The sequence below is a fragment of the Triturus cristatus genome, chromosome 6, assembly GCF_964204655.1.
Source record: "Triturus cristatus chromosome 6, aTriCri1.1, whole genome shotgun sequence".
NCBI classification, from domain to species: Eukaryota; Metazoa; Chordata; class Amphibia; order Caudata; family Salamandridae; genus Triturus; species Triturus cristatus.
The window spans coordinates 376,819,287-376,832,085 of NC_140589.1; the positions used below are offsets into that span (position 1 = coordinate 376,819,287).

Genomic DNA, 12,799 nt, shown 5'->3' on the forward strand with positions numbered 1-12,799 from the left:
CTTCGAGAAGTGGGACATGATAGGCATCAGCAGGGTGGGGGATCTCTGGACGAGGGGGGGATTCAAAACGTTCGAGATGCTGCAGACGGAATTCCAGTTGCAAGACAGGGAGTATTTTCGGTATATGCAGATCCGTCATGCACTATGCTCCGCCTTCCCGGACGTCGCCTCAATCCCGGAGTACTCCCCTCTGGAGGATAGAGTGCTGGATGGACATGTACCGGAAAGCACGATCTCGTTAATCTATAAAAAAAACTGATTAATGACCGCTCTGGATTGCTGATTGATCTTCGCGCGGCTTGGGTTGCCGATGGATTGGAGCTGGACGACGAGGACTGGGTCTCTGCGGTGGCCTCCCCGAAAGAGGTGGCCATACCGGCCCGACTCCGCTTCGTCCAGCTCAAGATACTCCATAGGGTCTACATAACGGGGCCAAGGCTAGTGCGTATGGGCTATGCTGTGGACGGGTTGTGTAAGCGTGGGTGTGGTTCTTTGGGGACCTTTCTTCATATTTTGTGGGAATGCCCAGAGGTGGAGCGATTCTGGCGTGGTGTGCATGAGGTCCTGCAGGTGGTTACGCGTGTGTCGCTGCTGCCCGAAGCGAGGAGATGCCTGTTGAACGTGTGGGAACCAACAGACTATTCAGCGCCACAGACGTGGTGGGTGACTCTGGGATATATGGTGGCCAAGCGCGATATTGCTCAACTGTGGGGTTCCCAGAGGTCCCCGACTTTCGGCCTGGAAGGAAAATATGGACTGGTGCATGTTTCGGGAAAAGGTGGTGTATGTAGCGAGAGGTAAGCCTGGGACATGGGTGAAATTATGGGGCCCCTGGAACGCCTACGCGGGGGAATCTGTGCCCCGCTGTTATTGCCCGATACATCGCCTGCCCCATCCCCTTAGCCGGTTTAGCTCTCCGGTACCTGGGCACTGAGTCCACCCAGTCCCTGTCCTGACCTTATCCCCCCCTTGATACTCCTATGGATTGGTAGGGTCCCCCTTCTAGGGGAGCACATGCTGCTGTTTTCGATCGTGGGTTGCCTTGTGGTTTGATTTGTTTGTTGTTATTTATGTTAAAAAGAAACAGTCATGTGGGGTCCGGATGGTGTGGCCACCAACGCTGCTAACTCCTGTCCGCTTCCCTTTGCCGCAGCATGCGTTCTACTGTGTGTATCATATGCTCTTCTTGTTTGCTAGCGGCCGGCCTGAAGGTTGTAGGCCCATCTTTGTATATTCTTTGAACTCTGTAATAAACGGTTTAAAAAAAAAAATAAAAAAATCGTATAACATCTGAAAACGTAATTACTTACCTGTTTTGGATAAATGTCCCAGTACTGAGTCTAGACACCCAGTACTGGATTACAAAAGTAACGATAACCTACTGTACCTGTAACCTACATTTCCTTCCATAGGGAATCATTGATTGTTTGCGCTGAAATATTTTCTAAGTGCTCACTTTTGAAATAGCTAAATATTAGTTAAAAATCATTACAGTACCAAAGTCGACTTTCAACAGCTGATTCTGAGAACTGACCCAGGACTGGATCTAGGATCCAAGCCTGGAATTACAAAAGTAATCTAAAAAAGTAATCTGTTGCATATAATTTGAATTTATCATTGAGCTCAATGTATTGTGTTTAGAAATAGAGTTGCCTACTGCAACTATTTGTAACTGTTAACTAAAAAGTCTATTGCATATACAAAAGTATTTTTTATGAAACATCTCCTGTCGAGAAAGTATATTTTAATTCAAAGTGTTGGTTCTAAAATAAAACAAGCATATATTTTTTATATACAAACCATTGGCCTAGAGTTCAGTTATTGAGTGTGTGGAACTATTTGCTGACAGTGTGTACAACAAAAGCTTTACACGTCCTCTGATACTGCCTTACTGCTCGACCAGGCTACCACTTTGGAGAGTAAGGTTATATCTAACTTTAACCTCTGTTAAACCCTTGGGGTCTGTGGACTCTGTACACCCTGTACCTATTAAGGAACAGTATATACAGAGACACTTTCTCACAGGAAATCAGTTATAGCCAGGTGTAGAATCTAGTGTTGGGCAGGGTTGAGAGCTGCCTGTGAAAACAAAATGTATGCTTGTGGTTCTCGCTTTGAAAGGACACTAAACGTGTTCATCAAAATAAAGGACAAAAGCTAAAATGGTGTATGCATGCCATGCAACTAGAGCTTATGCATGGCCACTTGATATTTTGCAGACTGCGGTATTTCACTTGAGCCCTAAAAGGTGTGGAACATCCCAGGAGTATGTAAAGGTTTATCACACAGGTAGCAATGGTAAAGTAGGGTTGGTCATTAAAAGCGCTTCTGGGAACCAGATTTCTAATACAATACCATTTTTATAATCTTAAGGGGCGACTTAAACAACAAATTTTTGAAATAAAGTAAAACAAGTTAAGCAATTTGGTTACCTGTCTGAAATAGCAATTGTGATAGTAAAGGCATACCAAACTTACCATCGATGGTGAACTTGCTGTCAGTACAAACATCAAGCTTCGTGATATTTTGACTCTTCGCCTGAGCTACTGCTGTGCATGCTGCCTGAAGTTGTCCAAATCAAAACAAATAAGTGAGATTCAAAAAGTATTTGGTCAAAATACAAGAGCCATGAAACCCACACACTATCACTAGTCTTCTCCTTCACTACAATGCGATAGTAAAATGTTAGTCTTGAACTATTTAAGTGGCATCAAATTCTTGTATTGTTTTATTCTTACAGTAAGCTCAATTCTTTGGAATTTTGTTTATTTAAACATTAGTATTGCTTAATAGGGTTTAACAATTACAGCTGAACCTATTCTCTCTAAAGACAATTGCAAGGCTTCTGGTAATGATAATTTGAACTTAAAACATTCAGAGAGCATTAATCATTCAGTACATAGCAACAGTAAAGTACAATCTAGCCACACACTTGTAGTTTAAGGATCAGTTATATAAGTAGTAAGCAGTACAAAAGGGGGTGATGGACGGAGCATCAGAACCAATCAAACACTCACACCCAGTCAACAGATCTGGGTTAGATCCATCACCGTTCTTTAGCCCACTCTGCCACCCCAGTTCAGACATGGCCATATGCAAATCAGTCTGACCCTGTGCCTCATGTGAACAGTCCAGCCCGAACTGCCAAGCCATGCCTTCCCTGGACGGGAAACAAGCTTCCTAGGACCAGTTTCTGGCATTTCAGCAGTCTTCAGCCAGGCTTGCTTGAATCCAGTGGCAAAGTGAGCAAGGGACTCACGTCTGAGCAACTTATGGCGAACAAAGCAGTCCAAAAGGGGGTGATGATGGACTGAGCATCAGAACCAATCAAACACTCACACCGAGTCAACAGATCTGGGTTAAAGTATTAAACATATCTTTATTGGCATATATCTGATTGTTGAGGTGGCGTACCATTCAAAGGTATTCTAAAGCATTATGAGCTACATCCCATAGATCAAGTCCAGGTTTAACATTTTATGTAGCACTGCCTTTTAATTTTCTCACCCACATTCAACTGCCTAACATCAGTATATCCAAACTGATTAAAGTCCTCCTGTCTGCAGCCACCTCATAACTAGGTCGTTTTGTTTACAGTGCACTCAGTGCTATCAATTTAGCCAGAAACGCAATATAAAGTTTTAAATACATCAGACAAATAGATGCTACCGTATCTTGGACAACACAGTAACTTGGAGGGGGGAAGAGAACGTCTTTATGGTTGGGTTGAAGCTTATCACAATAAGTCTGTTTGGGTTAGAATTCCTTTAACACCAGAAGACAAGAGGCGTTTAGCAAAACGGGAACAGTTTGTTAAATTAAACATTATGGTCGGGAGAACATATACAGGGACAAGGTCTGAGGACTAACTCAATTTACTAGGGGGCGTGGCCTGACGGCATTGCCAGCTAGTCGCATCTCTGCGCAGCTCCTGCCCCGTATGAAAAACTCCTACAGTAATCCTGGCGAAATTACTATAATTCTCGATGCAGTTGATATCGGTGCCTCCCCCCTGCCCGAGGGTCCCTGATTGGGGGTGAGGAGGCAGTCCACAGTTGGGGAAATCGCCTCTAAAATCCTGGAGAAGCACCAGCTTACCTGATTGCAAGATGGCGGAGCCGGCCCGTGTCGGGGGATCGAGGACCTCTCCGTAAGCCATCTCTCACAGGCTCCGGGGTGGAGACCTGCGTCAGGGTCCCGGACGGAACCACGATCCTTGCCGCAGTGAGTGGGGGCCTGTTGGTGGCGAACCCGGAAGCGGGTGACGGCGGTGGATCCCCGGGCCCCTTGAAGTCGTGAGACCCGGACGGGCGCGCGAGCTCGGTGCGGAAGGTACGCAGAGACTGGCCCACCCGATATCCTGCGGAGCCCCACTTTGGCAGCTCCGGGCAGCGTTGAGAGTCGGGCTCCAGGAGTGAGCGGATTCGCCTCCCGGGCCTCGGCAGGTCTGGTTGCGCGGCGGTGCCTATTGTGCAGCCCCCGGTGACGGAGGAAAAAATACGCGCGGAGGCGGGGCCTCGCGGGCCGGCGGGGACATCTACGCGAGGCCGCAGCTCTGTGGCCTGCCTGGTGGTTGGCCTGGGGACTGCCTGGGGGCCCGGCTGTGAGCCTTGGATGTCTGAGGGCTGCGTCTTGAGCCCGTCTGTGGGGGTCATGTGCCCAGCGAATAACTTGCCCCCCGGAAGCTGGCATTACTGAACAGTGAGGCCGGAGATAAGCCTGGATAGAAGAAAAAAGGCGAGGCGAGGCCACCTCCACCCCAGCGGGGGAATTGGAAGCCAGATTTGACGACGTCGTGGGAGCTGAGCAGTGGTGCACAGTGCCGGAGGCCGGGGTTGTACCCCAGGAGGTGAGGGGTCCCCCCTCGAGTGACGTATACGGGGTTCGGACCCGGGGGTACCCTACTACACCAGCTCACTGTGGCTGGGGAACAGAAGCGGAAGGCCTGGTAACAGCTCCGAGCGGCGGACGGGTGGCCTGCTTGGCATGGACGACACTGAATCCCCAGTGGGGAGGTGGATTGTTGGAGGGAAACCCCTTCCCGGGTTAGTTTAGACGGAGGGGCCACAGCGTCATCCCTTGCGACGGCCTCGCAGACGATGGGAAGGACCGTCCACTAAGAGGCGCCCAGACTAATAAAATTGCGCAATACACGGTCCCGGGGCAGACGACGGATCGCCTTCGTGCGGATATGGAGCAAGGGGCTCATCAAGATTCAGTCACTCGAGATAAAGATATATTGCCAGCGATTTGAGACTGCAGGGTGGCATTGGAAACAAAAATGGATGGGATGGCCATGGACATTAATCACCTACGCCTGGATCTCAGGAAGGTGGCAGACAGGGTCACCACTACGGAGGGAGACCCGAGCACTCTGCAGTCAGAGGTCAAGACAGCTGCGGGAGACGGCCACGGCACCCCAGGATCATACGGCCCGACTAGAGGACAGGGCGGAAGACGCTGAAGGACGCTCTTGGCGGAACAATCTCCGCTTTATGGGATTTCCTGAAAGGGCGGCGGGGCCGGCAGCTGACCTCTTTTTGGAAGACTGGATTGGCAGAGCGTTCCCCCAGCTGAGGCTCTCCAAGATGTTTGCAGTGGAAAGGGCACATAGATCGCTGTGGCCACCATCAAAACCGGGCTCCCCGCCAAGAACCTTGATTGCCCGGCTGTTGAACTTTAGGGATCGGGACATGATTTTGCAGCATATTCGTGCCAAAGGCCCACCTCGGTTTGAAGGCCAAGACATTCACATTTACCCAGACTATACTAAAAAGTGCAAGATCTGCGGAAAGACTTCCTGAGTGTCAAAAGACGGATGCAAAGCCATAATATTAAAAATAGCCTGATGTTCCCCGCTAGGCTCCGGGTGCAGTACGCAGACAAAGTCCACTTCTTTGGTACCCCGTCTGAGGCAGCAGATTGGATGGATTCGCTGGGACTGGCCGGCCCGGACCAAAACCAAGGATGGCAGGAGCAGAGACGCCGGAGTAATCGACAGAGGAACCAGCAACGTAGTGAAGGACGACGACAGCGGCGAGAGCGGGCGGACGAGGGACGCATCGTGGTGGGACTAGATGGCATGCTTCTTACGGAGAGAGTGGTGATCCTGACGCAGAACCAGTTCTCCCCACTCTGTCTGGTGCAGGAAACAGTCGGATCTGGAGGGTGCGACCGGCCCGGATGTGGTAGGCTCTGGAAACGGGTGAGGGAGGACCCTGATGCTGTGACTGAGTGCTGGACCATCAGAGACACTGAGTACTGGGTTTGGCCCGCTGGGCGCTTGACTTTACAGTGAGATGCTGGTGCCCGGGCATTGTGCCCTCTGAACTTGAGGGAGGGAGGGGGGGGGGATTGATAATTGTTGGAGGAGAATACACTAATTCGCCTACACAGTGGTTAGGTTTGTCGGCTGTGGAGTGCTGAGGCAGCCTGGCTAGACCTTGGTTGGGCGGGGCTGCACGGTGCCAGGCAGTCGGCTGATTCACAGAGTCATAGGAGGGAGGGAGGTTTAAAAGGACTTGGGGGTACAAGTGTGGTTGTAGTAGTTCTTTTACATTGAAAGGGGTATTCTGGGGGGAGGGTGGAGCTTTGGGGCAGGGTCAGAGTACTCAAACCAGGATTGGTTGCGAGAATGACGGGCTACCGCCTGTGGGTGGGGGGAGTTGGGGTTTTCAGTTGGGGGTTTGTTGGGGTTGCTGCCGGGTCTGGTCTATGTTGGCATACAGGGGATCGACGATTTACTCCTCAGGCGGGGGCAAGCTACGATACTAATGGGGGTTCTACACACCACAGGCGCAAGGGACGGAGATACCAACAACTGTTCATTCATGGCAGGGGATAAACAGAATTACAAACCGATTACTTGGAACGTTCGGGGGGCTCAATATAAGGGTGAAACGGATCCGGGTGGCATCATACCCGGCGGTATGGGGTCAGTATAGCTCTACTCCAGGAAACCCACCTATGGGGAGATTGTCTTAAATTCGTCCAACGAAGATGGAGGGGTCCGTTTTTTGCTACACCATACTCATACTCTGGGTTTGCGCGGGGAGCGCTAATATGGGTGGCACCAGGAGTCCCCTTTCAGGCTCTGCATGTTAAACAGGATCCTGATGGGAGGTATGTAGTGGTGATGGGTACCCTAGATGGGCGCAGTATCTGCCTGGTGAAGGTTTATGCCCCGAATAGTGACGATGGTGGGGTTTTAAGCCAAGTACTGGGACTGTTGGATCTGGACCCTGACACAGAATTGGTGGTGGCAGAGGACTTTGTGCCCTGGATGGGGAGCTCAACAGATTCCCCCCAAAACTGGATGCTAAGCCCCGAGTCAGAGAAGCGATGAACCAAATGCTTCTTAATTATGGCCTACTGGACGTGTGGCGCCACCATAACCCTATTCGTAGAGTACTCGTGCCACACACCTGCTGCCAATACCTTTAGCAGAATGGACTACTTTTTCATTCAAAAGACGGCGATCTATCAGGTAACAGAGACGCAATACTTAGCCCGCTATCTGTCGGATCATTCCCCGCTCCTGATTGCGTACTCGCTGGCCCGACCGAGATCTAGGGTACCATTAAGGAGGTCGCCCTCTAAAAACCGCGTTAGAGGGCGGGCATACACCTGGAGACAGAGATGCACTTCTAAACTAAGTTGGGGCCCCAAATAAAAAAAAAAAAAAAAGAGTGAGTGAATTTAAAAACCATCATAGTATACCTGAACAATTTTTATTCTATGGGGTTACTATGTGGGATTAAAATATACAAGTGCGGTGAGTGGGGACCTTATCATCCCGTCGCCGCTGTGAATCAGCGATTGTTAATAGGGGGTCAACATTTTTCTGCCTGTATTGTCCACTTGGGTACGGGGCATTCGTCAGGACCTTAAATATTGGGCTCCAATCTTACCACTGGGGGCGTAGGCCTGTAGCCAGCTGCCACCTGTTTAGAGAAACCTGTAAGAGGGGGTGAGACAAACATATAATACTCAAAATGGTTGTCATTCGGTAGACCTTGATGTGTCACAGTCACGCTCCATACTTACTGCTCTCTCTCCTAATGTGAAAAAGGTGAAAGATTTATGAGTGTCAGGCATCTGTGTTCACTCTGACATTCATGTGAATAAAATAGAAGTCTTATCCTATTGGAAAAACCTATTTGCCCTATGGGAGGGGTAGGGGGGAAATCCTTGTGGCCACATTCTGGTGGGAGACGGTAAAGGATGAAGACAAAAGGGTTAAAAACCAGACTGGTTAGGAAGGTATATCAAAGATACTGAATTAGTTAGCATAAAAAACCGTCGGGCATGCTTGGTCTACTATAGTTTCAACCTGTTGGAAGAAGAAATCAGAACGACTTACAGTTCAAGGTGTACTCCCCGCTAGAAAACCTAGTGCTGCATGCGTCCAGCCTCCTCCCCGGTGACATTAAGTGTAGTGCGCAGCAAGCTTTTATACTGTTGAGTGGGATCGTGGCATGCGATATGGGTTTCATGTGAGCGTGGCGCACAGTGATGATGCTGCATTTCTTCTTCCAACAGGTTGAAACTATAGTAGATTAAGCACGCCCTGACGTTTTTTTTTCCTGCTAACTAATTCAGTATCTTTGATATACCTTCCTAACCAGTCTGGTTTTTAACCCTTTTGTCTTCATCCTTTACAGTCTCCCACCAGAATGTGGCCACAAGGATTTCCCCCCTACTCCTCCCATGGGGCAAATAGGTTTTTCCAATAGGGTAAGACTTCTATTTTATTCACATGAATGTCAGAGTGAACACAGATGCCTGACACTCATAAATCTTTCACCTTTTTCACTTTAGGAGAGAGCAGTAGGGGGGCGTGGCTTCGGAGCCTCAGAAGATGGCCGCTGTTCTCGGGAGCTCCGCCGAGACGTGAAGGTCCGCGACTTCTGCCAGCAATGTTTCATCACTAAAAAACGTCGGACTTGCTTGTTCTGGCAATCGGAACTGCCGCTCGTCCGAATGCTGCCACTATTTTTTCAAAGGGTGAGCCTAGCAAGCCTAATTGAACGTTTTTTCTGTTCCCTCACCGTCGCGGCCGCCATTTTGTTTTTTCATCGACCCCTTGCTTCACACCTGAGGCTGCATGACGATGCTGGTTAACACTTGGCTACCCTTTTTTATCATTATCTTTTTCTTTCTTTTGGGCAACGCTTATTTTATTTGGTCTTCTGGTGTTCCTTTCATCGTTGCCATTTCCTCTATGCTTGCAGTTACTGTGGAACATTATTTTTGATATTTGTCTGGACTGGTGTTTTTTCACTTTCTTTGCATTTTTTCCCAAGTTTTCACTTGGTTTATTTTCAAGTGACTGAGTGTCTTTTTAAATATCACCATGCCTCGCGGCAACTCTAGTGTTGCTCGTCCCTCCACCGAGGAGAGTTTAGACGTCTATAATCCTTTCGATATTTTACAGGAGCATACTGAGGATAGCATCAAAGACTCTGGTGGCACCAAATCTACTGCACCACTTACTCCTCGTTTAAACGCTAAACAAAGCTCCAAGATACCTTCTGCGTCACCATCTACTTCTGGCAAACGGGTAAAAGCTAACCCACCCTCTCCCACCAACTCTTCATCCCAAATATCTATGGAGCTCCTTCTTGACGAAATTCGCGCTCTCAAGCCGCATATGGAAGAAACTAACGTCAGACTTCAGAATCTGGAAGCCAACTGGTCTCTCACTGAAAAGAGAGTTGGAGACCTAGAAGTACGGGTTGACTCTGTTCAAAATCTCACGGCTCAAGTTCCTCTTCTTTCTAAGGAGGTTGTTCAACTTAGGCAACAGATTGAAAATTTGGAAAATCGAAATAGGCGCAATAATCTGCGCATTCACGGATTAGTTGAAGGCCTTGAAGGTGCTAACCCGATTTCTTTTTTCAAATCTTTTTTACCAACTCTTTTGGGTCTTCCTGAAACACCTTCATTAAATATCCAAAGAGCACATCGCTTAGGTACATTATCCCGTTCATCTCCCTCATCTACTAAGCCGAGAGGAGTCATTTTGTACTTTTTGGAGTATACGGATCTACTCAGAGTTCTTCAGGCTGCCAAACAGCGAGGGAAAATTGCTTGGAATGGTTCTACTCTTCTTCGCCCAAGATTATGCTAAAGTGACTGCTGACCGTCGGAAAAAGTTCTTGGAGATGAGACCTGCACTACGTAGCATAAACGCACGCTACGGTTAGTGACTCATAATATTAAAACTACCAGTTATGAGGTGTGAGAAAGTGCCATCTTTCTTGCATGGTATGCCCCCACTTTTTGCTAAATTGCTGAATGTACTTCGATTGAGTGTACCCTGGGTTCCTGCCAATCAGGTGCCCAGGGCCTATGTTCCTTCCTTAAACCACACAAACTCCAAATTGGCAAACCCTAGCCACATGTCAGCCCCTAGTAAATGGTACCCTAGGTACCCAGGGCCTTGTGACCAGGGAAGGCCTCTAAGGGCTGCAGCACTCATTGTGCCACCCTCAGAGGCCCTGTACCCTTACACACACACACAGCCCTTGCAGGCTGAGTGTCTGGGTGCAGGACAAAACAAAGAGTCGACATGGCACACATCACTGTGTACCATGCCCATCACCTACACTGCCAAGGCATATGTCAGCCACCCCTCTAGCTGGGTGCATTACGCCTATGGTGTGGGCACAGGAGCAGGAGCCCTGTGCCCCTACAGTACCCGGGTCCATTCCTGGGCACTGTAAGTGCAGTGCTGTCACTTAAGAATACATGGTACTGAGAGCTTGTCAAACACGAGCTCCACAGCACCATATTGGCAACACTGAAGCCTGGGAAGTTTGGTATCAAACTTCTCAGCACATTGAACCCACACTGATGCCAGTGTAGGATTTAATGTACTAAGCACCCCAGAGGGCATCTTAGAAGGTGCCCCCTTACAGCTAACTTGCAATCCACGTCTGCTCTGAGGCTGCCCAGGCTGCCACACAGCAGACACGTTGCTGGACCCCTGGGTGGGAGAGCCCCTGCTCTCCCGGGCCTGCAACAATGCACATCCTGGGTGAGGTGAGAAATCTCCTCCCCCAGGATGAGCAAAGGGAAGCTTCAAAGGCATGCCGCCAGTTGGAGTTTCCCCAGGCCACTGCAACCCCCCACTCTGGCGGGAAGCTTGGCCGGAAACCCCATACAAGGACAGGGGATGTGCCAGCCTGCCCACCCCACCCCTCAGGTGGGGGAGGCGAGGTGAAGCACATCTCCGGGCTCTCGCCATCTTGGAGATGGGAGGCCCTACCCTATCAGGATTAGGCTACTGCCCCCCTCCCACAGGAGAGAGGCAGGATAGGGGGTGTACCCACCCCAGGACAAGGACCCATTGGTCCCTGGCCTTCACCTACCTGTAACGCCCCTAAATCTAGTATTTAGGGGCCCCCTGAACCTTCCTTCCTCAGATTCCAGATAGAAAAACGACAAGAAGAGCAAGAAGAACAAAGACCTGCCCTGCAGCTGCTAAAAAGAGAAGACGACACCAACTGCTTTGGCCCCAGCCCTACCGGCCTGTCGACTCTCGAACCTGCACCAGCGCGGCATCCCACGTGGCCAGCAACCTCACCAACCCCGGAGGACCTGGCTACCCTTTAGCTCTAAGCCCCTGGGACTCCCACGAGTAGAGGCTCTACTCAAGAAACCTACCTGCTATCCCTGGCACCAGCCCGGGACCGCGGACCCAACACACTCTGCACCAGCCAAGCCTGGCCAGTGCCGGAGTGGACAAAGACCCTGAGGACGACCCCACGGCGACTGTGACCCCGAGTCCGGCACCCAAGGACCCCCCTCGACATCCCGGAAGAAGCCTGCAGCCTCAGAACCAAGTGCCACCCCAGCCGCGATCAACCAGAGGGTAAGATTCCCGACGTCAAAAGGCACCCCTGCACCCGGCGCCCTGCGACCCCCTGTGCCCAATCCCGGGGTACCCACCTAACCTACAACTACCCAACTTACCTCTCGAAGTGGTGGTGGCACCTGGAACATCCTCGTCCCCAAGCCTGCAGCCTCTTTCCAAACCGGAACATTCCCATTGATTTTCATTGAGCGCCCTAAGGCTCAAAAGCACCCTGCACCCAGCCGCCCGAGTGGCCCTGGCAGTGCCCTCTCTACTCTAACCTACTTCCCCACTTGCCCTGAGTAAGTGACCAGGAGCCCAGCTCCCACAGCCGCGTGGCTTGCCAGACAGCAGCCACCAACCAAGGCCCCCCTATCCCTCATAGGATAACATTGGGCCCAACTCTCTCTGCACCCGGCCGTCCTGAAACCGCTGAGGGTGAACCAACTGTACTTACCTGACACTGGGGGACCCCTGAGTCCATGCCCGGAATTTCAACACTACCAGTCGAGTACTTACCCTTAAACCGCTAACTTCATTTTCCTCATAGGGTAACATTGACTGGCTTTTTCTTCAAAAATCTTCTAAGTGTGAACTTTTCAAAACTGCAAAAATTCACCAAAAATCAGCCAAGTGACAAAAACGAATTTACTCACCTGCTCCTAGGTGAACTCCCAGTGCTGGATCTTGGTGCCCAGCCCTGACTCTGAAAAGTGTTCACAACTATACTTACTTCTAACTCATTTTTCTCCCATAGGAAACCATTGTCTGCTTTTCTGTGAAATTTCTTCTAAGTGTCTACTTTTGCAAATTTGAAATATTCTTTTAAAATCGTACCATTTCTGCAAACGAAATTACTTACCTGCTTTTGATAAGGACCCCAGTCCTGGGTCTAGGCACCCAGTCCTGGATTACTAAAGTAACGATTAAGTACTCTAC

General features: G+C 49.9%; 1 protein-coding gene across 6 annotated transcripts in view; it reads right to left on the reverse strand.

Moving 5' to 3' along the window:
- LOC146817190 (ribonuclease H1-like) overlaps nucleotides 1-12,799 on the reverse strand; it is a 405,826-nt gene that overhangs the window by 90,990 nt on the left and 302,037 nt on the right. For all 6 annotated transcript variants that reach the window (XM_085610764.1, XM_085610758.1, XM_085610759.1 and 3 more), the window contains one exon: nucleotides 2,478-2,562. In XM_085610764.1, coding sequence (XP_085466890.1) covers nucleotides 2,478-2,562 — 85 coding nt within the window. The remainder of the gene's footprint in view (nucleotides 1-2,477; nucleotides 2,563-12,799) is intronic.